The following is a 26978-nucleotide window of genomic DNA, read 5'->3' as shown; positions in this document are numbered from 1 at the left end:
GCTCTAAACAGAGGAATTATAAAGGACTTAATTCAGAGCAGTGACTAGCAAGGATTTTAGTGTCTCTGGAGGAGAATTTAAAGTATGGCCCTGTAGTGTCACACTGTGTGGGTGGCCACCCTTCTCTTCTGTCCACTGCTTAAATCTTTGCATGGTACCTCAAAGCTTTTGAAGTTGTCACTTACATTATCTCACTTAATCCTTACCAGATCCTTGTGAAACAGGCTGAGCATGGATTATTTTCTGAATTTTATAGACCAGGGAATTGAAGTACAGAAAGGTGGTGATTTATCTAAGTCAGTAAATGGCAGAGCCAGGACCAAGTTTCTGTCTATTAATTCCATTCCCATTTCCCCCCTAATATATCATAAAGCCTCCAAATAAAGACAACTCCGGGAGGTGTTGAATACAGGAGGGTCTGATAAGACCAAGTTCCCCAAATTAAACATTGGCTGTTCAAATAATCTCTGAATTCTAGTTTTTACTATCAAAGAACCCAGATCTCTTTCGACCTTCTCAAAGCCTTCAAATGGTGACTTGCCATAATGCTTTGACCTTCTACTGTTGTCTCTTACCCCATGTTAATTAATTGCCTATCTCAATGTTTCTCAAACTTTTTTTTCATGATCTCTCACTAAAGAGATTTTTTACACATTTTTTCCCAGTTACCCCCTCTGAAATTTTAACACCACAATTGTATCATATATCAATTTATTTATTCTGTGTGGTATATACACCTGTGCTCTATACATACAGGTAAGATATTTTTTTAATCCTCTCAAGCACTGATCTTTACCCCCTTGGTTCAATATTGCCCCCATTGGTAATGCATAGTGTAATTCATAACTATAAATGCAGTTTAAAAAAAAAAAAGAAAGAAGCAGAGGGAAAAGAAAGAAGTGAATGAGGAGGAAGGAAGGAAGAAGGAAGTCAAGGGAGGGAGGGAACCTGGGAAGGAGAGAGGGAGATGGGGGAAGAAAGAAAAAAAAAAAAAAAACAAGTTAGCTAACAGAAGGTGGTCCTCAATTTCCCAATAGTTATCACTTTCCCTGGGATATAGGTTCATGTGTTGGGGTTTCCCTTTGGCCAGGGTATCCCCAATATGCCTGCCAAAGTAGGGGCAGAGCATTCTTAATTCACCTTTCTGTGAATTAAACACAAGGATAGGCGGGGGGCTTAGAACAGAGTCACCTCTCAGTATAAATTCCCGAGGAACAAACAAAATAGTGTATCAATTCTGACCAAACCTCATGTCTCAGTGGTGTTGGGTAGGTCTATAAGTAGGGTGGAATCTTCCTTGGGGGAAGTTTGATGATTTCACCATTTTACCTGCTGATAAGCAACAGTAAAGGAGAAGGTATCGGCAATTACTGCTACTTCCTATCCCCCATCCTTAACTCCATGCCCTTGCCTACTAAATGAGACAACTAAAAGGAAAGCTAAAAAATCATCACTACCATTGAGAAAAGAAAGGCCTGAACGGGTAGCACAGACTTGCCCCAGGGCCAGCGGCAAATTACTATCAAAACTGAACTTGCATTAGGCCTCTTGACACATGAGCTCCTGTCCCAGAAGAGAAGGTCCACTTCAGATATGTCTCCTTTTGTTACTTTTGCTTGAGCAACATCAAACTGTAGCTGTTATTAGTACATAGAGAAAAAAAAACATCTTTAAATAAACACCAGCAAATCTGTTATAGCTGAAGATGTATGCGTAGTATCCTGGGGGCCAGTATGATTTAATATTGCTGGTATTAAATAAGAGTTTGGGAGCTGGATAGCAGTTGCAAGCTGTGTAGTAGCTTTCCACCGTCAGGAATTGAGTGCAGAGAGCAAATAGCTCTGATGTAGAAATGAATTGTACTGTCCCATCAAAGACTACTAGGAACAACGCTGGCCATCAGCCTCCTTGTGGAAACTGGAAGATGTTGTCACACCTGCATGGGTACACAGATGTGTATGCACATGCACACACATATTGCAGAGGTAGGTATGTTCACCAGGGCTACCTGACTTGGTGGTAGGGATAAGCCAATTCACAACCAGAACAAAGTCAAACATGAGTGCAGAGACCAAGGCCTGAGCCAGTTGCAAAGTTATAAAGGAAGGCACATGTGCCTCCAGACTCCATTTTCTGACTCCTTATCTTTTCAAATCCAAAATTCATTTTTTTTGTGTGTGTGTAGCATTTTGTTACAGAAGAAAAAGGGGGTTGCATGGCTTTGAGGTGTATTAGTCCACCCTGGCCATGTGACATTGTCTTATTTATCTTTTATTAAAAATACATAATAGAACATAAAGCAAAAAAAACAATGCTTATCTAGCACCTACCAATGTACCAGGCACTGTTCTGAGCACTTTTCAAAGAATAAATCATTTAATTCTCAATACTAACTTACTTAATACCCATAACAATCCTATCTCCGTTTTCTAGACAAAGGAACTGAAGATCAGAAAGGTTAAGTAATTTGCCAAACTCACTAAGCCAGAATTTGAACCTAAGCATTTTGTGTCCAGAGTCAAGTGCTTGACACTCCCTGCTCTGGTCAGTGACCTTGGGCAAGTCATGAACCTCTCTAAAACTCAGTTTACCTATCTATAAAATGAGGATAGTAGTACTTCTCTGGACAAGGAGGGGTGAAGGTTTACTACTAGGTTTAGCTGAGAAGATGTTAAGGATTTAGCAAGTTGCCAGGCACCTAATAAGGATGATATTTAATAAACACTTCCTGTAGGGTGGTGAGGTGGTGGTGGTGGTCGCCTTTCATACCTGGAACAGGATGAAGTGGAGGTCTCTTCTGCACACATTCATGGTGAGTCTGGTGGGTCTAAATTCTTAGCACAGTCCTGTTGCTAAGGCCTCTTCTTTAAGTTAAATTGTTCTGTTGTTTACTTAACACATCTTTACTTAATCTCTACACAAGGAACTTTGTGCTACTTTGATTGAATGAATTGACCAATATAGTTAGAATTTAAAAATCCGAGTGATATGTTACCTTTAGTTGCATTTCAGTTACAGTGTGGTTTCTGAAGACTCTTTTTTTCCCTAGAGCATGTTTATGCTTTTCTTTTTTGTACCTTTATGATTTTTGAAATAGGATCAATATGAGAAACTCAGATAAAAATGACCTGGATGGCAAGCAAAGGAGTGAGGCTGAATTCCAAGAAGGACCATTATTTTTAGACTAAAACACATGCAACACACACACACACACACACACACACACACAGACTCAGTTGCAGGGAACTATGGATTTTATCACAAATAGTGATCACAGTCCATGGAGAGCAGAGACAAAGAGACAAAAGTCATACAGTGCATGGTTGTTCTGCAGCTGAGGGACAAGTGGCAGGATTGCCTTGGCCATTTGAGGACACATCGTTGCATTGTTCAATTAATTGTATATAACTTGACTTTTTTGGACCTTCTGTGGCAGACTAATAATGCAGCTCTCACTTGCCACTGACTGAGCCTTCTCACTTTTCTCCTGGGCTGCCTACAATATCTCTGAAATAGAGGTCCCTGCCACATGTAGTTTGCAATACCAAGAATTCTTCATTGAAGATAAACACACTGATGGTGAACACCCAGTAATACATGATTTTTAAAGAAATCAGTGGTTTAAGGAGATAAAGTATGCTGCAAGATTCAATCTTTATCCTGGCTTTATTTTAAGCCCTTAAACTATCGGCAGATCTGGTTTTATACATGAGCGATGGTCTGTGTTGTTTCATTTGAGGGGAACAAGGGAGGATGTCATGTCCAAATATACATTACCCAGCTGCTTCAGTACTGGAAGTTCTAGCATGGGAGCAATTTCTTTGTTACTTCCCCCAAAGATCCTTTTCCAAAGTGTGCACATGTGCGTGCACGCACACATACACACATGGAGTTTTCACCATCCATCCATCATTTTTCTACTGGGACTTAGTTTTCATTCTTGGTAAAAGAGTTGGTAGCAAAGGAATAGATGGCAGTGGTCAAGTGGAAAGGGAATTTTTGGTGCTGGGTTATTTGGAAAGAATTGGCATCTATTTGGATATCTCTGACGCATCATAGAGGCTCCTGGGGCAAAAGAAAAGGTCAGGAAAAAAAAAAAGAAAAAGAAAAAAAAAAAAAAAAGGTCAGGCATGGGGCAGGGGTGGGGGCACCAAAGAGGCACTGGTGCAGCTGTGATACCAAGCCTTGTCATTGCCAGACTCCAGTAGGAGAAGGAGAGGGTGCAGAAGCATGTGTGCAATGTGTTCTCTGGGACTCTTCCTGGAAGACTTACTGACTTTGATATCTGGAGCAGAGAAGGCAAGGGAAGCATTGGAAGGGGGAAGGACACAGAATTTAGAAGAGGCAATTCTGGGGGCCAGGCCTGACAGTAGCCTTGACATTGTGCAATCTACTTAACCTCTTCCAATTGGAGTCTTCTTGTCTTAAAAAAAAAAAAATGGGACAAGTTTGTGTCTGCCTTGTGTGATTGCTGGGGGTATTAAAGCAAATAAAATAATTAGTTGTAAACAGCACTTTGTAAATTATGGAGTGCTCAGAGACAAATTACAAACCCGTCTGTGCTTGCACATCTTTCTCCTAATATCACCCCCACCAGGTGGAGTCAGCTCGCTTAGCACTGACCCTGTCCAGCCCAGCCACCAACCGCCATGTGTAAAGAGCTGCAGTCAGACGTGTGGGTGGGGTGGATGGCTGAGCTGCACCTTTTGTAACTCTTGTAACCCTCTAGCTCGGTGCTTGTCAACCTTGGCTGACCTTTAGAATCACCTGGGAAGCTTTGAAACATTTCACCAAAGCCACACTCCTGATCGGTTATATCAGAATCTCTTGGTGGGGGGGACCCAAGGCATCCATGTTCACTGAAGCTCCCTGGTGGTTCCAGTGTGCAGCTTTCACCTGGCTCAGCAAGAGAAAGGAAGATGCAGCTAGATAATGACTTATTTTTTTCTCATAAAGTAAGGGAGAAATGCTTTCCCAACATTACATTAGGAAGAAGAGAATAGTCAACATGGTAGACCAGCATAAAGAAAGAAATGACTAAAAAGACTAAGGAGTTGAGTTGTGCATCACAGCTACTTAGGATGCTTATTTGAGGAACGTAATTCCCTCTTGCTCTCCCTTTATCCCTCTCACCTCTCCCCCATCTCTGTTCACCTTGTCTTTTACTTTCATCCCATCCCTCCCTCTTTTTTTCCCCTTCCACCTCTTCTTATGTTACAAAAGGGCTCTGAGCTCCAACATTCACTGTAACTGTGTACAATATAGTAAGTTATTTTAGGAGTCCTGTACAAATATTTTTCTGTAGTCCTCCCTTACCCCATCCCATCCCACCCCTACCCAGTGGCATTCTTCAGCTTTTTTTTAATTGCGCCTGCTTTAGAGCACATCCCTATGCCTGTGGTCTCACGTGTGGGTGAGTGTGAGTGAGTCCTTGCTAGGATTTCCTTTTATCTCTTACTGCACATTCTGAAAACCCTATTTGCCCACCTACACATGCTTGTGCTTTCTCATCTGTTTTCCAGCATCCCTATCTCTTCCCTGAAGGCCTTGTCTCTGTGACTTTGTATCTACCTATTCTCATTCATATGTAGGTAAGCCTGATGAATCAATATCTCAGGAATGAGAGTTTGGGGGAATTTTAATTTTCTGGCTAAGTGATACTAGCTTGAAAACCACATTTGTTTCATGTTTTATTGTTAGGAAATGTGGTAGCATAGAGGCCCAGAACTGGAAGGGTTCTTAGTGAATACTTGGATGAATCCACCTCAAGGCAAAGAGACAGAGGCTTAGCATAGTAAGATGATTACCGGATGAATCCAAGGCATGTGAGTAACAGCACCAGGTTTAAAGGGCATGTCTCCTGAGTTCTGGACTCTGAACTTCCAGAGCAGTTGCTTGACCTGGCCTACAGAAGTGTTGTGATTAACCAGGGCCAGTCAAATGTGAATTGCTGAATTGCCTTGTTTTTAAGTGAACTCTCCAATTCCCTCATAATGTCATATGTCTATAAACTTCATTCACCTGTGTTGCTTACCTGCCCATCCCCCTCGACAAATGCATTTCAGTTTGCGATGCCTGCATCTCTAGACAATCCTGTTTCCAAGGTCTGCAATCATTTCCCCGATTAATAATATGCCCACTCTATTCACCAGACAGAGCACATTGTTTTTGTTTTATTTTGTTTTGTTTTTACAGGGAAACCCATTCCCACTTCAGAAACATTCCAGGCTTGGTTAGAGAAGGAGAAAGTACAAGGAGGTCAGCTGAATTTGTTCAGACTTCAGAACACCTTCTGGAAGGAATATCATGTTTCTCATTTTACTTCTTGTTAAGTAAATATCCACTGTTAACTTGATTTTTTTTTCCTCTTTCCTAAATGAGGTATTGCTAAGAAAAAGTGGGTCAATTGAGGGTTCTGACAAGTTTCGTCCCAGTTAATTTAAGTTTTGCCATATGTTCCCTGAGAAGCATGTGCTAACTACAGGTCCTCTTGCTGATTAGCAACCAACCTGAGGGTTTTTAATTTAGACTTTCAGTTTTCTGGCAAGAGAGAGAAAGATTAAAAGAGAATAGATCTGGGTGAACCAAAACTTAACTCATCAGAAAGGCTACTCCAAGCAAAGCTGGAGCACAATATGTTGGTTTAGACAACCTCATTACTTTATACCATGGCAGAAATTCTTAACCTTAGCATTCTTGGCAAAGTTTGGAACAAATTATCATTTGTGAGGGGTCTTTCTTATGCACTGTAGGATGTTTATCAGGATCCATGACCTCTACCCACTAGACGCCAGGAGGCCCCACCACCATGCATGAAAATAAGAAATGTTTCCAGACATTACCAGTTCCTGAGCAGGTGGCAGATTTGCCCCTGGTTGACAATCATAGAGACATAGTTCTTCTAATGACCAAAAAGGAAATGTGAACAAATCCTCAACAAAAATATGTGGATAGATGTTTATACCTTATTCTCTCTGCATCTAAAATCCTCTGGATAGAGGTTGGACTGCATGATTAACTGGACAGTTCTGCTTCTGGAAGCCTGTGAGCAGTATCCTCTGTTAACAGAGTCCTGTGTTACCCACTTAACAGAAGCCAGAACAAGCAAAGTTATCATGAAAATTCTTAGACTCAAACATTATGCCTATGTCATCCAACAAGAACATGTAAGCATGTGCTCTGTGCCCAGGCTAGTCCTAGGCTCTGCTGGGTGGAGGGATGGAGGGAGCAACCCTTCAAGGAAACAAGAGATAGGGTATAATGAAAAGGCCACCAGACCTGAATGCCAGTGCTCCCCATTACTAGCTGGGTGACTACACAAAGCACTGAACGCCTCTACACCTCAGGTTCCTCATGTAAAAATAAGGTTCTTAGTATCTCTCACATATCAAAATCTAGGTAAGGGCTCCCATACTCAATAAATTGTATTCCCTCCATCTCATTTATTTCTGTGACTAAACCTTAAGGATATAGTAGCCAGGCTCTAGTTTTATGAGCAAAAAAAACCAGACTTTCAGAAACTGGGTCTACTGAGGAAGGCCAGAAGATGGTGCCAGGTCACCAGTTAGGAATTTTACCACTTAGATTCCTGGGAAAAAAATCAGAGTAGAATATTTTTTATAGAGAAGTATGTTTCCTAACCTTGAGATGGAACTCATTAGTTAGGAGGGTACTCTCAAAAGAATGCATTGCCACATGCTGGCTCTTACCAGTAGGTAGCAGGCTTACACTCTCCTACAGCACAAGGAGCTCAAAAGAGTACCCCCAGCCTGAAAAGTATCTACCAACTCATGAACTAATGCCTGAAAATACCATCAGCCACCTTTATACTTTAATTGTGATTGATTTTAACAGGTCCTTTATTGAGTAACAGTCTGATGATGGAAGAAGAAATCAGGAGGGTAATTAATGCTGGAAACTGGTTATGTAATTGTGTATGTGGCTATATAGGTTATATGAATATGGAAATATATGCCTATGTGTGTATGGTTTTATCTGTGTTATGTATGTAAAATGTGTGTGTGTCCCTAAACCTCTCTGAAAATATATTCCAGGTGCCTTTTTAATAGTCATATTCCAGCTAACTCCTTGTTATTTGTCATCAATGACAAAACCCAAATCAACCAACATAACCACCTATCTAGAGAAGATAATTGATGCATATTTTGACTACCCTGAAACATTGTAACACCCATTCTCCAAAAAAATATACAAATTCTGGTCTTTTAATAATGCTCTCTGTGAGAGAAATATCCAATGTCTTTTATTCTACCAGAATGTGTGACCCACCGAGGTCCCCTTCCATGTGACTCTGCCAGATAGAGTAGGTACCAAACTTGATGACAAGTCTATTAACGTAACCCAAAAACACAGGCAGCCCCTGAGCCCTCCAGTGATCTGTGTGCAGTTGCTTATGAAACTGGAGAGGAATCACAAATGGCATTTGCCCCCCTAATTACTTACATATACTCAAAAATGTGTTGTTGAGGCCAGGTCAGACCAAATGTCTGCCTTCCTGCAGGCAGGAAGAAAAGGTAAGGCAGTTTGATACTTTGAGGAGCTTGGGAGAATATAAAAAAAATGGATTTTAAAAAAGGTTTCCTTTTACTGGAATAATCTTTGTGATGGCAACCTGCAGTCTTGGGAGTGCAGCTATGCTTGGGACAGGCGTTCTCAACCATCATGGCTGAAGTCTGAGGAGCAGGGGCTGCTTTTTCTCTAAGTGAAGGCCAAAGGATGGGTATTCTTTAACCTGCTCCTTCTGGCACAACCTAAAAAACTACCAGGGCTAAGACTGGTGTGAGAGTGTCATTTGTCATCAGAAAAGGACTTTTTCTCTATATAAATATTCGAAAAACCTCTATACCATGGCTGAACTTTAATCATCTGGGAAGGAACTGCAAATAGGGGGTTAATCCATCACAGTGCCCAGGAAGAGACGTGAATTGTGGCCTTAAATTCTTTTCAGAGAACACAGGATAGCGATATTTGCACCCTCTGTGGGAAGAACACATAACAAAGGTGCTACACCTTTAAAAATTAGATTCTTTTAAATGCTCAATAGTTTGCTTAGAGTGGTCAGAGTAAGTTTCTTGAAGCTTAAAGATTAATTAATTTGTGAAAGAAAAGATTTCAAGTGTCACGCAACCTCAGTTAAAACTACTGATATCCCTTACTCTTGCCTCTCCCCTTCCCCACTTTCCCCAAAGCAAGAGGTGCATGAACATAAAATGGGTGAGCTGCATTCTTGTTTGTGTAGAAAACAGATTTGCTACAAAGACACACAATGCAAAGATGTACAGACATACCAAGTAAGAATACAGTTTTCTATGGCCAACATTTGCTCTCCAATTACCAGATTGCAGATTTCTCTTTACAATGATCTTTCATCAGGTTTACATGGACTTGAGTTCTGCATATGTGATATTTAGTCATGGGAGGGGGGTTGCCAGCAGCATAAAATAAAGCACAATTATTCTTTCTCTTTTTCTCATGATCACATTGAAAAATGTGAAAGAATGGAAGAAAAAAAAAGTCTTTGGTATAAGAGATAAAACTCTACAGTCTCCAGTATCTATATTTCTAGGGGGCAAGGGGGAGCTGTGATTCTGATGTCTGCCAGAAAGGATTTGCTTCTGGAAGCTTTCCCTATAAGCACACCAACACAGTCCTTAATGCACCAAGCCAGAAGTAGCTTTTGGCACTGGATTCCAGTAGCCTTCCTATGAGATTAAATCAATGGAATCCAAGGAACTCTCCTTCAATTGCCACAATTTGGGATTTTTTTTTTCCCCAAAAAGGGTATATTGTCTTCTAGAAGAGGTCTCTTTATCGGAGTTTAATTACAGATCGAACACCCCTAAGCGAACCTTTTCCCTACTACCCCTACCTCAAGGGATATGCTATTTAAAACGGCAGCCCCAAATTGTCATGCATAGGCTGAATCCAAAACCTTCTCCTCAAAGTTATCAAATAAAGCACCTTTCTTTTCACCTAAATAGATGATAGGAGCATGGTGTATGTCATAATGTCATTATTTTAATTAGAAACAAAGAAGATGAAATTTTCTGGTCTGAAAGAATGAGCTAGGGTGTGTGTGTGTGTGTGTGTGTGAGAGAGAGAGAGAGAGAGAGAGACAGAGACAGAGAGAGAGAGAGAGAGATGTTAAACTCTACTCCCAAGGTTTAAGACCTTAGAGACATTTGCAGAGTATTTCTCTTGAAAGGGCCCCTTATGTGCAGTATTATTAGGTAAATGGACTTCTCCATAGGTAGTAGAGAAATCTACCACCAATCCTCAGCTTAAGTAAACCTCCTGGTGATGACTTTCTGCATTTCAGACAGCTGATTTTGCCTCTTCAGGTAGGTGGCTAGAGGCATTTGCATTTGGGTGATGGTGGTTGAGTGTGTTTTCCCCTTCCCTCTCCTTACTATTTGGATATCCTTCTTTAAAAAAAAAAAGAAAAAAGAAAAGAAAAGAAGAGAAAAAGAAAAAATGAAAGATGCCAGGCTGTAGGATCTTGCAGAGAGGTGAGCACCTGAGTTTGAAAAAGACTCTGGGCATGGGTATTCGTTCAGTATTCACCATCTGCTCTCCATCTTCATTTATTTCCATCATACATTTGCTTAAAGTGTTAGCAAGTGAAAGACCCCTCCCATCCAACACACAGTCCTCCTCCCTCTTTCCCTTCCCCGCACCCACCAACTGCTACTACTCTTGAATTTAGTTCAGTAAACAACCTAAATCTCAATGATAGACCTGGAAACCTGTGAAGGGTTGGAAGAAGGAATCATTGATCCCAACACAGAAAAAGGTAAAACAACACAGGGAAAGCAGGCCTTACACAAAAGGGCAGTCTGAAAAGAGGCAGCTCTTCTGTTCCAGGCTAACAAATCACTCCCATCTCAGTTAATACTTGAACACAAGATCAAATGGTGATCTTCCCCTATCCCACCCATCGCTTCCGTACCAAGTCTGCCCCTAAAGTCTCCTGCTGTGAGTCATCACCCAGTAGGCATTCAACCTAAAGCAGGATTTTTCTCACTGTTCCCCATAGTAACTAGGAGTGTGCTATCACTGCTGAGAGCCTAACCATGCTGCAGTCTTTGCAATGTGCTCCAGAAAGCACAGCTTTCATCTGCCAACATTTGGAGTCTGCCTTATTCCCCTTCTTTGCCTCAGACAGATCTTGGTGAACAGGAGCTGAGGGTCTCTCACTTGGGAGAGTACGGAAAAGGGCACAAATGCTACCAACTCTGGTGAATCAAAGGCATAAGAGAATTATGAGCCATTGGCATTTGGGAGTGAGATTTTGAATTGATTTGAAAGATGGTTGTATTAAGTACAAAAATGTTTCTTGTTCATAGGACAAATTGTCTGACACTGCCTTTCAAAAGCTATTTGTAATGATCTCTGCCTTAAAGGCTAGGCAGCGATGCTCAGTCCTCAGTCCCCCTTTCACTTGCGTTAAAGTGATTGTACTCCACTCCCCACCGAAAATAATATGAAAGGTCATGCCTCCCCCCCATCTTTAGTCATGTGGGGGATAAATCAACCTGATGAGCTTTATTTGTCCTTCTCAATATTTCAAATTGAGCCTGACTACTCTGCTCCTGCTCCTGAATTTCTGGATTTTCCCTGGCCGCTGCACCCTCCCTGCCGCTCCCCCCACCCCCACCCCTCAATACACACACACACAGGGAAGGACATTTTAACTGTTGCTTCTCTTTTAACACAGGTAACAATTCATTTAGGTTACACCAGTCTGTAAAAACTGTAAATGCTATTTTATTTTAAACATTTTAGTTTACAAAAAAAAAAAAAAATCAATGATTGGTACCTTTTTACACTCTCAGATTCCTGAATATGGACAGATCTTCAAAGGAAGGAAGGAGTTCTCATATGAAATTTAAGATAGACTGTCCTGAAGGTTGTGGGGCGGGGTTTTTGTTGTGTTTTATTTCGTTTTTGTTTTTAAGACACAATAAAGCTAAAATGTCAAGTCTCTGGGAGATAACCCCTTACAGTTTCAGTCAAGGAGCATATCAGAGCACAGACAAGGAGCCCCCAGCCTGGCGCTGGCCGGCCGCCCCAGCTGCCCAGGCGTATTTGGTAGCGCGCGGGTTGAGAGCCGCTGGGACAATCACACCTCGCATTCCCTGGCGGGCTGCTGGTGGCAGGTACAGGATCCATACTCGTTGATGATCACCAGGGCTCCCTCAATGTGGTTCGGTTTGTAATCAACGTAGTATTCCTGGGCAGACATGGCAGCCATCTGATGCATGGTCTGTTTCTGCTTTTGCTTCCTGCGCTGCGTGACAAAGCACTGTCTGAGCTGCCTGAGGCTGGCTGGGAAGCACTTCCAGGAGACATAGAGCACCAGGACCACGATGAGGAACGAGAAGATGAGGGCCATGGTGCCTGTGACCACCTTGTGGATCTGCACGGCGTTCTCGGCGTGCTCGCCACCGGGGAGGGCAACAGTGGCCGGCTCGTGCGTGCCGTCGAGCTGCCCCTCCCTGCCGTCAGCGAGCGTGGTGGCCAGGCTGGCCGGGAGCCCCAGGTCACTGTGGTTGGTGACTGCTGAGAGCAGGTGGCCGCTGGTGGGCTCGGCCCCATCCTCGCACAGGTGGAAGGCGTAGACGGCGTCTAGGACGTCCTCGCCCTGCGCGTACTCCGGGCTGGCGCACTGCAAGTTGCCGTCGTAGCGCCCCTGGAAGCTGCTGAGCCAGGAGGCCAGGGCGCACACGTTGCGCCCACAGTCCCATAGGTTCCCGGCCAGGGTGATGCTCGTCAGCGACTTCCAGGAGTTGAGGATCCGGGGCTCGATGTAGGTGAGGCGGTTGGAGTCCAGCTGCAGGGACTGCAGGTGCGGCACGGTCTCGAACACATGGGGCTCCATGTACTCGATCTCGTTGCCCGACAGGTCCATTTTCTCCAGGTTCCAAACCCAGTCCAGCGAGCTAACCACGATGGCCACCTTGTTCCTCTTCAGGCAGAGGGAGTGCAGGGAGATGAGGCGCGGGAAGTGGGCGAAGTTCACCTTGACCAAGTCGTTGTGCTCCAGGTGCAGCTCGGTGAGCTTGAACAAGCCGGCGAAAGAGTTGCGCGCCAGACTCTTGAGCTGATTGTATCCGATGTCAAGAAACTTGAGGCTGCGGCAGTCCTGGAAGATGCGCACCGGCACGAACTGGATAGCGTTGGACCGCATGTGCAGCGTGGTGAGCTTCCGCAGCCCGTGGAAGAGGTCGGGCGCCAGCGCCTGCAGCTTGTTGTACGAGAGGTCCACGCTGCGCAGGTTGGGCATGGGGCGGAAGGTGGTGTTGGCCAGTTGGGTGATCTGGTTGGAACTCAGTGTGAGTTCCTTAACTCGGCGCAGTTTCTGAAAGGCGTCCCCCTGCACCGAGCAGATGTGATTGTGATCCAGATAGAGCCACGTGAGCTGCATTAACCCCGTGAACTGGCCGGCGCGCAGCTCCGAGAGGCTGTTGTAGCGCAGGGACAAGCCCAGCAGGCCGGACAGGTTGTGGGGCGCCTCGGTGAGGTTGAGCGCCTCGCAGTACAGCAGCCGCCCCTCGCACCGGCACAGCTGCGGGCACCCGCTGGGGGCGGCGGGCAGCATCTGAAAGCAGGCCCCCAGCAGACACAAGACCACCCCCGAGGGCCTCCTCAGCAGCCAGTATAGACAGAGACCGAGCAGCAGGAAATCCATTAGCGAGAATCTTTCCAGAGAGGCTGGAGAATGTCCATTGGAAGCGCTCGGTCAGAAATCTACATCATATTTTATTCCGAGGGAGGGGAGCGGGGGAGGGGGAAGAAAAGGGCGAAATCAAATAAATATATTGAAATAAAGAAGGACCCCCCCCTTCCCCTCCCCAGAGCCACACGTTCACCTCTAAGCATGCAGAAAGCTGGGCAGCATTAGAAAGTTCACAGCCACGGAAAGATCAAAGAGATGGTGATTTGGTCCATGTTAGATGCTGCAGCAAAGAAAAGGGAGGAGGAAAAAAAAAAAAATCTTCGGGAAAGAATTTAATTAAAAAGTGTCTTACCCACCCTTTTCCAGAGAGTGACAACCTCCATTCAGCTGCTCCCTTTGTGTGCAGGCTAATTATATGCAGGGCGAGAGAAGACCCCTCTGTGTTTCCGAGGCAGCCCCGGTCCGCGGCCGGCGGATCTGGCAGGCGCACAATGTCTCACTTTGCTGCTCGGCTCTGGGCTGCAAGGGCGGCTGGCGAGGCGGGGAGGCGACTTCTAGGACCAGCAAGTTTCCCAACTACGTGCCGGCGCCGGGCTTCGCCTTCCTGCCGCTGTCCTTTCCCTCTGCAGCTCGGACTGTGACGTTGCGGGGGGGGGGGGTGAAAAAAAAACAAAAAAACAAAAAAAAACAAAAAAAAAAACTCCAAAGTCGGGGCTCACGACTCCCCTGGATCTGACAGTCTGGTTAATGTCCGTCATTGGAAAGGACCACTGCCCGGCGCCCCCTTTCACTCCGCGGAGACCGCCTGCCATTCGCGCCCGGGGCGGCTGCGGGGAGCGGGCTCGCTCATGCTTTGCGGGCGGCGCGGGGCGCGGGGCGCGGGGAGCCGGAGCCGGGAGCGGGGAGCGACGCCCGGGCTCCTTCCCTCCGCCAGGCTGTGTGCGGCGCGAGCTTGCACAGGCACCTACTGCTCACTGAGTGTCGTAAGCTGCTCACGATTGTGCGTCTTCCCGGAGCACCTCAGACATGGGCAGATTGAAAAGGGGTGGGCATAAAACCAACATTTTACCGAGCCACTAAAGTAATATATGTTCTTTGATGAAACGGAAAACGCTTTCAGCTTTTTTGCCCATATTTCAAAAAAAAAAAAAAAAAAAAAAAAAGGAGGGCGGGGGTGGGGGGAGAGGGGATGGAGATGTAGGCTAGCATCATCAACGACAAGATATTTCCAAGCAGGAAACTGAAAGATTCTGTTCTCTTCCCCCTCCCCCCCCCCCTTTTTCCTTTTGGGGACCTTCCCCCTCCCCCTCTAAAGCTGTCTACGTGTAAGAGACACGTAGGAATCTGTAGAGAAATCAACATTTGGTCCTTTGCTTTAGAAAAGCAACTTGAGAGAAGATAGAGTAAAGCAATGATTGTGGGGGCTTGCCGAAGGTTTTTTTTTTTTTTTTTTCCCCCTTTCCTCACAGGCACTGGAGTCCTGCAGTCAGCCAGCACTTTTTAGTGGTAGATGGGGAGATGGTTTCTCAACCCAGTGGGTTGGGAAAGCATTCCCGATTTGGTGGCATGAGACCCAGTGTGGCAGAAACATATGCCCGTGTGCAGGGAGTCTTGCCTGAGATCCTGCGGGGACTTGACCATTCCCACTAGATGTCTTTAAGGGTCCCAGGTGGATTAAAGATAAGATTCTGCTGTATGACACCCAGGAGGGGCTGACCCCAGCATACTGCACATGGTGATTACAGCACCCTGCAGTACGCTCTAGGAGAATATGCAAGAGAATAAGCAGAGAAGGGGTAGTTTAAACCGTAATGAAGCCTACCCCCCTTCATACACCTAACCCTAATTAAACTTTGAGACTGTTACTAAATTATGTCTTCTAAGTATGAAGAGAAGTCTCTGCCTGATTATTTCCATTCACAATCATCTATAGATGGGGTTCTGATAATGAGCGCTCTCTCTCTCTCTCTCTCTCTCTCTCTCTCTCTCTCTCTCGTTCCACCCAACCAGCTTGGAGAGGGTCTGTATGGCTATTGGAACCTGTTGGTCATTTGTTTAAAAAAAATAAAGAAAAGAAAAAAGAAAAGAAAAGAAAAGAAAAGAAAGAAAGAAAGAAAGAAAGAAAGAAAGAAAGAAAGAAGAAAGGAAGGAAGGAAGGAAGGAAGGAAGGAAGGAAGGAAGGAAGGAAAAGAAAAGAAAAGAAAGAAAGAAAAAAGAAAAAAAAGGTCCTCAGAGATGGCAGAAGGAAATCCTTCTGGAAGTGAGTGTGGGCAAGCCTTGCTTCTTGACAGAGATGCCCAAGGAGGTGATAGGAGGAATCAGATGTGAATCTCTAGCTCCTCTCTTTTAATTCTCAACATTTCTGTCTCTCAGAATTGAAAGTAAGTGGGCGTTATCTACAGTGGTTCTCGCTTTGATAAGAATGCGGTAGATTACCAAAGCTCTCAAGCTGGATTGACTTTGGACAAGTAACTGGGTTGGTCCTTAGCATCCAAGCTGAAGGCATGAGCCAGTGGAATCCAAGTCACCAAACACTGGTGGCACTTCTCAGGAAAAGTCATATGAACAGGAGCATGTATCATTACATTTTATATTCATCCAAGCTCTCCTCTGGTTATTTATCTCCGAGATGTATTATTTAATTGGAAGGAAAACAAATCTGAGATGTTCTAGACAGCACATGTCATATTAGGGGCTAGAAGAGACATTAGACAATCAAGCCCCTTAATTTTGCATATGATGAAACTGAGGCACAGAGACATCAGGCCTTTACCCAGGGTCTCACAGCTCATTACCCACAGTTGTTTTGTTGTTGTTGTTGTTGTTGTTTTGTTTTCTGTCCCACACCAAAGCAGTGTTCTTCCCTTGCCATTCTGGATGGTTGCCTCTTTCTCACTCTAGACTCCTACCTGACTCTGGACTGGGCACCTGCAGTTTTCATCCTGGCACCTGCAAGGTGCTGCAGAACACTTTAACAGACAAACAATTTCACCATCAAGTGTTTTCACCTCTTGCCAACACAATTATTCCTGACAGCAGGCTGGCTGATTGAGCCATAAACTCTAAAGGGTGGTGGGGGAGGCGGGGGCAGGCAGGAGTAAACATTGGCCAACCATTCAGCAAGCACTGTGAGTATAAGCCACCCAATCCCCATGGCTGCTAGGAAGAAAATCCTCCTAATGCAGGCGGCTTGGCAAAGTGGTGATGAAGCCTGCCAAATGGGCAAGAAGAGGTCCCACTTTGGATGTCACTTGATTTGTAGAGCTGGTACAGAGAGGCAGAAAAGAGTTGAGTGTTGGCAAGGAGGAAAGAGAATAAAATTAAATTCACTGCATTTATATGTGAGTTTTCTTCTAAGTATGCTACTCAAAATGTAGAAGATGTGTCTAGGTTGTAATTAAGATATATATATATATATATATATATATATATATATATATATATATATTGCTTTTCACATTATTATCCTGCAAATCATTTCATCTGGATGGTATCTTTAAACCTTTCCCACCTCTAATGTGGCAAGTTTGCATCTTTTCTACGCTTTTAAACCCCTTGGCAGAACTGTATACATTAACAGATTGAAATGAGCTTTATTGAAATTTAGCTATTCTAAGTCATCTAAGTTGCAGAATCCCAATTTATTATGTATTTAAAGCATACCAGCACTGATTAAATCAATGCAAATTAGGTTAAATAAGAACAACATGAATCAAGTGTTTCAGCAAAGTTGAGTTGAGAAACGACAACTTTTGAGTCACCACAGCAAGTTGAGATAGGCTGTTTTTCACGAGTTTTAATTTCATGCTTCTCAGGGTCCAACATACTAAAAAGTAGAAATGAAAAGAACTCACATAAAGTTTTCTCTCTTTTCTCATGTTTGATCTTTTATATCCCTTTACCTGTCTTGTGAGAGCATCTGATTCAGGTTGCAATATGGCTATTGTGTATACTTGGTCAGTCTCTCCTTCTGGGCTAATCCCAGATTTCTCTTGGTGTCCTCTTCAGTGTTAGATGCTGATGAGAGATACTTTATATGCTCTGAAAATACCCTCAACATTTTCCATGTTTGTATGGGGAATGAGCTTATGCCTGTCTTGCTGAACCACTGCAATACAGTAGTCAGGGATCAGGAAATCCACCCCAAACCATCACACCAACACGTGATTGGGAACTGAAGTTAAGAAAGGATAAGAATCTTGAAAATGTGGATTCAGAAAATGGAAGGAAACTTTGGGGCGCAATCTGATTGCAAAACAGAAGCTGGAATTAAGAAGAAGTAGAAGAGCAAACTAGAGACCACTGGAGAGGCCAGAGTATAGCTTGGAGGAGGAAGAGGTGATTAATTTCTCCTCTTCTAAACCTTACAAGTTAACCTTTGCATAACAAACACTCCTGCATTTTCTTGGTACTTCATGCTGTGATGGGGAGGGGGAGAGTGGGAGGGTAGTCACATACAGTTTTGAAGGGATAGGTCTTTCCCATCTTATCTCAACTGAAGTTCACCTCCAATTGTTTCACGTAGTCAAAATAGTTTGTGAACCAAGAAGTGCAAGTGAAGAACATCCGAGATGAGCTTGCGTTCTGGGGATTGGCTTTCCATTAGTAGTCTTTGGTGGTATTCAAGGAAAGAGAAATTTCAGTGGTGATTTTAATGTTCTGTCATGGGCTGCACCAGCTTGGACCTTGATCTTTATGCTGTTGTCTTTAATTTTCAGTAGCAGTGAACCATGGCTTTCTTTAAAAGGAAACATTTAGATGAAGGGGAGAAGGGTGGGAGTCACAATTTCAGAAGGGGAGAATTAACTGTTGTTTCTGTGGGTATACAGTGTACAGCTGGCACTTTCCAGAATGCCTCTGAAGATGCATGTGGGGCCAAAGATGAGGGCCCTGAGGCTTCTCTCAGGAGTTCTACTTAGGAAAAACAAATTAAGGAGGGAGATAATTTTTTTCTTATCAAATTTTGTCTTCCTCTTAAAACTTGGTGATAGTACAGATAGCATTGAGGAGGTACCTATCATGTTCAGTGCATGATGTGAGTATGGGATAAACCCAAGAAATGCAGTGACTCAGTGCTTTCCTCCAGGAACTTTTTTTTTTCCTTTCAATTATAGATTTTTTTTTTTTATTTTGCCCAATATAGCTAAAATATTACCATTTCAGCAGCCCGGGGGGCTCAGCGGTTTAGCATCGCCTTCAGCCCAGGGCGTGATCCTGGAGACCCAGGATCAAGTCCCACGTCGGGCTCCCTGCATGGAGCCTGCTTGTGTCTCCATGCCTGTGTCTCTGCCTCTCTCTTTGTGTGTCTCTCATGAATGAATAAATTTAAAAAAATCTTAAAAAAAAATTACCATTTCAAAATGTAACCAATTAAAAATAATAATGAGGTATTTAATGTTTTTTGAAATCTGGTGTGGATTATTTTAAGTTATCTGACTTTGGGCCAGCCATATTTTAAGTACTCACAACCACATGTGGCTGGTGGCTCCCAATTGAGTCTGCACTTTCTCCAGGAACTTTAGGTAGGAAGGAGAAGCAGATGCTGAGGGACTTTGCCAGTAATATCTGTATATTGCACCATGCTTTAGAGTAAATGTCTATAGAACATACAAATGAGAAGAACTGAGGAATCAAATGAGACCATGCTTAAAGACTTCACTGATGGAAGTAAAGCTTATGAAGGACTTTCTGGACTTAAGATATAGGTGCACTGACAGGAGGGATTGGGCATCATAAAGGCAAAAGTGCAAGTATGGGAACTCGAATGCTTCAATCTTATGGAGTGGCTCAATTTCTTGGTAGAGGGGCAGAGAGGGTGTGTGGTGGGGAAGAAGGCAAACAAAAACAAGTGGAACCTCTGTGTTGGGAAGAGGAAGGAAGCTGGTAAATGACTTCCAATGCCATACTGAAAATTTGAAGTTTGCTATATTCTTTTAGTCTCCAAGATCCAACACCTTAGAGTAATCTTTGACTTTTGTAATAAATACCTGTCTTAGTTCAAGAGGCCTGTTCTGTTATGTAGAGTCCTTTGCACGTTCCCTCTTCACTGCCAGATGCTCTGATCATGTCCTATTATACCTAACTGCTATATCCTCTCTCAATCTCTGCCTAACTTCATTCTAGCCATCCTTCAAGGTTGACATGACATTTCTTCTATGAGTTCTTAACAGATTCCCATGTGAAGTGATCTTTAATTCTTCTGAACTCCATTAGCAGCTTGTCTTTACCAGTCCTATGCTGGGTCCTGTTCCCTCTATAGGAATGTGGCAGTAATTTCTAACTATAGCATTTTAGAACCAAATGGGACATTAAAGATCTTGAAGACCATACTAAAAAAAAAGAAAAAAAAGATTTTGCTTGGAGTCCCTGCTTTGCCACTTTCTACCCGTTTGATCCTATACACATCACTCCATTATCAGTGAAATAGGATAAAAGATGACTATTTCAAAGAAGTCTTGGGAAAATTTGGTGAAATCATGTATATTAGTGTCTTGCAGCTCAAAAGTGAAAGCCTGGGACTCACAACCTTAGAGCATGTTAGATGGATAGAATCAGGTGTCTCCCTAGGCCCACTGAATCACATCTGTGTTTTACCATTAGCTATAGGTTAAAATTAAATTTTGAGAAACAGTCTGTTGAAGCACTCACAAATTCTAGCCTGAAAAAGGAACCTAGGGATCACCAATTCTCTAGTTTTATAACTGCAGAATTAAAGGGTCAGCAATGCTAATTGATTGCCTATGACTGTTGGGACAATTTGGACAAAAATCCCTTTTTCAATCTTGTTCTCTTTCCTATTAAATTTCAAATACATAGAATGTGAAGTCTGTGTCTATTATACCTAGCACTCAGTAGGTTCTTAAGAAGGTTTGGTGTTATCATTGGTACAGTGAGAAGTATTGAACACTTCTATGCGCTAGCTTTAGGCATCTTGCAGCCTACTCAACTCCTTAGTTTTCCTTTTATTGCCAATCTGCATGTATTTCTCATGGACATTTTAGTTTTACCTTTTTATTATAGAAAAATGAAAATCGAAAAAAATTCACAAGGAAAACTAAAAATTGAAATGAAGATTGTCACCTAAATTTCAATACTCAGAAATAAACTATTAAGTTTTGGATATGTAATCTTTTAGAATTTGCCTATTTCATACATATTTCCTAATCATCTGGTAACATTACACATATTCCTTTGTAACCGCTTTTTCCTTGTGATATTTTTCCACATCAAGAATGCATATCAAGGGGATCCCTGGGTGGCTCAGCGGTTTAGCGCCTGCCTTTGGCCCAGGGTGTGATCCTGGAGTCCCGGGATCGAGTCCCACGTCGGGCTCCCTGCATGGAGCCTGCTTCTCCTTCCTCCTGTGTCTCTGCCTCTCTCTCTCGATCTATGTCTATCATGAATAAAAAAATAAATAAATCTTAAAAAAAAAGAATGCATATCAGTAGGAACATCTTCAATAGCTATAAGACATTATATTTTATTTATGTTATCCATATCCTCTTGTTTATCAGTTACTTGTTTTTTTTTTAGCTATTAGCATATGGCCCTGATGAACATTCTCATGCATATACTGCTATAGATTGAATGTTTGTGTTGCCCTAAAATTCATATGTTGAAACTGAATCCCAGATGTAATGCTATTTGGAGGTAGGGCCTGTGGGAAGAGATTAGATCATGAGAGTGGAGCCCTCATGAATGAGATTCATGTGCCCTGATCAGAGAGACCCCAGAGAGCTCTCTGGCCTCTTGTGCTGTGTGAGGATAGCAAGAAGGTTATCTATGAACTAGGAAGCAGGCTGTCCCCAGAAAACGAATCTGCACGCATCTTGATTTTAGACTTCCAAACCTCCAAACGGTGAGAAATAAATATTCATTATTTAAGCCACACGGTCTACAATAGTTTGTTATATCAACAGCCTGAATAGACTAAGACATATTCCTTTGCTTGTTTGGGCAACAGTGTCCTTAAATTTTAATTCTAAAATTAGTGTTTGAAGAGTGGGGACTTTTAAAAGACTTCCCATACATAATGCCAAATTGTCTTCCTCAAAAGTTGTACACATTTCATCCTCAATAGTTCTTTTTAAAAAGATTTTATTTATTTACTCATGAGAGACACACAGAGAGAGGCAGAAACATAGGGAGAGAGAGAAGCAGGCTCCCCATAGGGAGCCTGATGTGGGACTTGATCCCAGGACCCCAGGATCATGACCTGAGCCAAAGGCAGATGCTCAACCACTGAGCCACCCAGGTGCCCCTCATCCTCAATAGCTCTTTTGCTGCTTCCTCTTCTCCTTGAGAAACTTCACCATGCCACAAACAGAAACATTTTTTGGTCCCCTCTTCTTCATCTGGCTCATCTGGCATTGACTGAGATCCCTATCTGAATTTGTTTTTCCTGCTTTGGAACTATCCTTCCTCCCCATTTTCATTTCTTCACTCCTTCCTGTGGAGTCTATTCCCTCTTCAGATGGAGGGTTGGGTTTTGGGGGCCTCAGTGTTCTTTTGGGAGTTCATGAGCATTTCATTCTTAAAGCTTATTAAGTACCTGGCCAGCTAAATTATTTTCATAAAGGTGTTAATGTCTGAAAATAGTTTACTGCAGTGTTACTTAAAATGCTCTGTTGGGATAAGAATGTTTAAATATATTTTTGAAATGCACCAGACTGTGCTCTGTTCTGTGAAATTCAGAATACACTCTATTTCAATCACAAGAAATCTTGTTTTTCTTGGTTTCACCCAATTATTTAGGACACCTATTAACACCAGATGAATGTGCCAGGACAGCTTTGGAAACATCTATCTAATTGCAGGCCACAGGAACATCTGACTTTAACTTGGCTCTCACTGTACCACAGAATGATTCTAAGGTTTAAATTTCAAGCCCTATAGTAGGACACTGGTGCAAGAACTTGTTTTTTTCAGGCCTCAAGAATTTATGAAGGTAGCTGGACAACATAGTTCTTCTGTTTGGTATTAGCATGCCTTACCTTCTCATCCTAGCCACAAATAATGAAACCAATTTAATTCTGTAGTGGCTTCTGTCTCTGATACATCTTGACATTTAATTATCTTGTTTTATAGAATTTTCCAGATGTTGCTAATTTTGTTCTTACAGATAAAGTGAAACTTCCTAAGAACAGACTTGTTATGTTCCTGCTTTTAGGACTGTCTAATATCTACTTCCAAAGGTACAGAAGAAGATCAGATATGAGAAACCATATATAAAGAGCAGAGAGAAAAAAAAAAGCAGAGAAATAGCCACATAGCACTGGTACATGTGCACACTCTCTTCTGAATGTAGTCTGGCACAGTTCTGGGTTCATAGAGATTCTTGGTGAATAGAGCTTATTAACTGGTTCAAATTCTTGCTTAATCAATAACCAATGAAATCTGAGCTTTATATAAATAGACTCTGTAGTACACTGACATCTAAGTGCAAAATATTAACCCAAGTTTTGGAGTTGAATTCACACAGATTAATGCCATTTATACAAGGCATCCTTACAAAGATCTATTTTGTGTAGGAAATCCCCTGCCATCCCTAAGCAATGAGCTTTCTGAAGTAAATTTACCTGCCCAGTTGGATGCATTTATGTCTTTATTCAAATCATCTCCCATTCTCTGGAACTAATTCTTAATCTCCCACAGACACCTTGAGAATGCCTTTTAATTATTTAACATAAATGTCTATTGCTGTTCTTATTTGCTTTTCTTAGTTTAAGTCAAATGTAGGTTTAGCGGAGGAGATGCAAAATTTGATAAAATGTAGTCCCTGCTTCTAGTGTTCTCAAATCTGAAGTGCAGGTGATGGGTAGGGAAGCAATATGATTTATGCTGTGGCAGAGATGTAAACAAGAGCTGTGGTTAGAGAGATTTCTCCAGCTAGTTGAGCAAAACCAGCCAGAGAAGCTGAGAGAAAAGGAGGAGGAGCTGACTAGATCAAAGGATTAGTAGGCAAAATATGTAAAAAAAACACAAAGACTTCTAAGATGCATTGGGTATCTGGAGCACAGGTATGAGGAGAGATGAGACTGGGGTGTTAGCTTAGAGCCAGACTGGGAAGCCTTTCAGCCTGGATTATGATTTCCAGAATGTGGATACCATAAGTGATGGCCTTGAACATGAAGGACAGGGTTACAGAATACTGGAAGGAAGGAGAACAGTGGGGAGGCTATCACATCTGCCCAAGTGAGATATTGTCAGCCCAAGTGCGACTTCTTCTATTAATATTAGAGATGGATGGGGCAGGCCAGGTGCAGTAATAATTTTGTAGTGGGATTGATGATCGTGTAAGTGGTACTTTTTCAGAGAATTAATTTAAGATGATTTCAATAGAAAGGGTTAATCTAGGGTAAATGGAAAGCAAGGAAGACTAAGATGTGGAAGCAAACTAACATTTGGAGCTAAGAGTAAGGAGTTGAAAATAGAAACAGAGGTTACAGATGGACATAGAGATTATGGCATCTCTGGACGGTGCATGGTGGTTATAGTGGTGGTGGTAGGTGCAAATCCCCAAGGAGAGAAAGATTAGCCTACGGCTGGTGCACAATCAGAAGTCTCTGCAATCTAGTAAGACAATGTGGAGGTGGGAAGTAGTTGAATGACAGGGAATGGCAGGGCCTCAGCTACCTGCAAAGTGCATGTTTTACTTAAAGGGTATCAAATTCTATTTTTTTTTAAGATTTTATTTATCTGTTCATGAAAGATACAGAGAGAGAGGCAGAGACATAGGCAGAGGGTGAAGCAGACCTCATGCAGGGAGCCTGATGTGGGACTCGATCCTCGGACTCCAGGATCATGCCGAGCTGAAGGCAGACACTCAACTGCTGAGCCACCTAGGAGTCCCTCAAATTCTAATTTTTAAAAATCAGATTATATTAGTAAGGAAGTGGTATTGCAGACAGTATTCAGCTTGTGGAATACCAGTTCACAAAGCTTCTTTTAAAATAATGTTCTCGACATAAAAGAATGAAAGGAGTGGGAGAGGTAGAAATTGCCTCAAAGGAAGGATAGTTTAAAAAATTGAGAAATACTGTGTGAGCAGCCTTTAATATATAGGCATGGCCATGACACTGTCATTAATATGTATTTCACGTGGCTGTGAAAAAGAAAAAAATATGGCTGACATTGACAGGTTTTGAGAGGAGCCCAGATGGTCAAGGATTACTGACGCTAGGGGAGAGTGCCCAACAATGAGGAAACCTGCAAAGGAAAAGTGCAGCAGTGGTGCTGTCTGTCTAGGGACTGTGTCAATGACTGGCCAGCGTTGAGTGTGTCCTTCTCCCAAGAGAGTTTGTCACTGGCATCTCACATCAGTCTAAGATTGTTCCGTTGCGGGTGGACCTTATATTACCTTCTCAAACATGAAACAGGATGATGGCTGGAGATCATGTCCTTCCGAATGCCATCCTATATATTTGCATTTTCGCAGATGAATCTGAGACATTGAATCACTTACTGAAAAAACTTTTGAAATTTCTGATGCTATGTTAGGCTGAAAATTATTCTGCCATTTATAAGCAATGTGACCTGGAAGAAGTGACTTCACTTCTAAGTAGAACTATTTAACATAGTAAAATAAAAGGGGCGCCTGGGTGGCTCAGTCGGGTAAGCATCTGCCTTGGGCTTAGGTCCTGAGATCCCAGGATGGGACCGATCTGATCCCTGCATAGGGCTTCCTGCAGAGCAGGAAGCCTGCTTCTCTTTCTCTCTTTGCCTCTGCCTGCGGCTCCCCCTGCTTGTGCTCTCTCTCTCTCCCCCTCTCTTTCTGTCAGATAAATAAAAATAAATAAATAAATAAATAAAAAGATCCTTTCAAAAATGTTTTAAAAAATAGTAAAATAAAAAAATAATAATTGAGTTATAAAAATAGAGTAGTACAAACGCTATTGCAATAACTAATAATCTCAATTTCTATTATATAAGCCAAAGTTATATTACATAGATTGAAGATAAGAAGGAAAAAAGAATCTCAAGCCCAATGATATCGTGCATCTCTAACTTAAACTCTTACTACTCCTTCTTTAAGTACCTGTTCCTGCTTCAGGGGCTACATAAAAACAGAATTAGTAAACAAAAAGCTTGGTGGTTAAACCAGCAATTATTTTACTTAGTCCCTGGTTCTGTGTGTTGCCTGCAGAGATCTGTATGGGACAGCTTGACTGTGCTCACTCACATGTCTGTGATCAGATGGAGAATTAGCTGGAGACTAGATAATCTAGGATGGCTTCATTCACAGGGACAGAGATTGGCAGGCTGTTGGCTGGGGCCCCACTGACCCACTCACTCACTGTAGCCAAGGTCCTCTCAGTTCTCTTCCACATGGCCTTTCATCCCCCAGTAGGCCAGCTCAGAGACAGTTATGTGGTGACTACAGGATTCCAAGAAGGGCAAGAAAGATCAAGTCCCAGGATGCAAGTATGTTTCAGGGTCCAGAGTACTAACCATTATGCCATGAGACCCACATCCTCAAGTCTTGCCTTCTGGTAAATTGCTGTTGTCTGCTGGCTAAAGTGATTCACATGGCCAACCTAACTCAAAGAATGAAAGAATAGGCTCCACTTCTGGATAGGAAGGGAAGAACTTATGGTTGTTTTTACAGGTTAAATAAAGTATCAGTGGATTAATGTTACTATATCTGTAAGTACTAAATGCTCTAAAGCGATTTTCATTTCTCAAACCATATGGCCTAAATGCTATGGTCCGTAAACACCAAGGACCAGAAGCATAGGCATCACGTAGAACTTGTTAGAAATGCAGAATCGCAGGTACTATCTTAGGTATGCTGAATCAGAATCTACAATTTGCTAGATTCCCAGGTGAATCATAAGTCTGATAGAGTTTTAGAAGCATGGTATCTTTTCACTCTACCTCATAATTCCCTTTGCTAGTTGCTATGTTCTCCTGTTGAGTGATAGATCTTTGATTTTTAAAGGTGCCAGAACTGTTTCCTTCTGCACGATTGAAACAGAACAAACATAGGTTTAAACAGTAAAACAGGTTGCTTCACAGCATGAATAGCTAGAGAGAGAGAGAGGGTATAACATTTTTCCGCTCAATTGTCCTTTGCCTATAAAAATAGAAATTTAAAATTAAAATAACAGTACATAAATATTAAATAATATTGTATTTAGCTAGGAAGCATGATTTAGATGTTAGAATAATTTTCAAAACTAGAAGCTGGTAGACACATACTTATTTAAACCAACCTTTTACGTTCCTAAAGAATTGCTAACTGGACCCTGGTTTTCTAAAGGTTGGAAGATTGACCTTC

The 26978-nt window shown here is 42.5% G+C and overlaps 2 protein-coding genes across 12 annotated transcripts in view; one reads left to right on the top strand and one right to left on the bottom strand.

Annotated features, from left to right (window-relative positions):
• The window catches only part of CTNNA2 (catenin alpha 2), a 1087950-nt gene that overhangs the window by 711517 nt on the left and 349455 nt on the right, over nt 1-26978 (top strand). The gene's annotated exons all lie outside the window — the stretch shown is intronic.
• LRRTM1 (leucine rich repeat transmembrane neuronal 1) lies at nt 11705-14620 on the bottom strand. Of its 5 annotated transcripts, none has more exons than XM_038561611.1 (2): nt 14052-14620; nt 11705-13734 (listed from the first exon to the last, which is right to left on the bottom strand). In XM_038561611.1, exons 1-2 carry the CDS (start codon nt 14080-14082, stop codon nt 12143-12145), a joined length of 1623 nt encoding a protein of 540 aa, XP_038417539.1. In that variant the 5' UTR covers nt 14083-14620; the 3' UTR covers nt 11705-12142. The 5 variants fall into 5 exon arrangements, with proteins under 5 accessions (XP_038417539.1, XP_038417543.1, XP_038417541.1 ...); XM_038561615.1 differs by having other exon boundaries at nt 14056-14620; XM_038561613.1 differs by having other exon boundaries at nt 11705-13770; nt 14052-14619.

The sequence above is a fragment of the Canis lupus genome, chromosome 17, assembly GCF_011100685.1.
Source record: "Canis lupus familiaris isolate Mischka breed German Shepherd chromosome 17, alternate assembly UU_Cfam_GSD_1.0, whole genome shotgun sequence".
NCBI classification, from domain to species: Eukaryota; Metazoa; Chordata; class Mammalia; order Carnivora; family Canidae; genus Canis; species Canis lupus.
The sequence above is the reverse complement of the archived record's forward strand: the minus strand, read 5'-3'. Positions and strand labels throughout refer to the sequence as shown.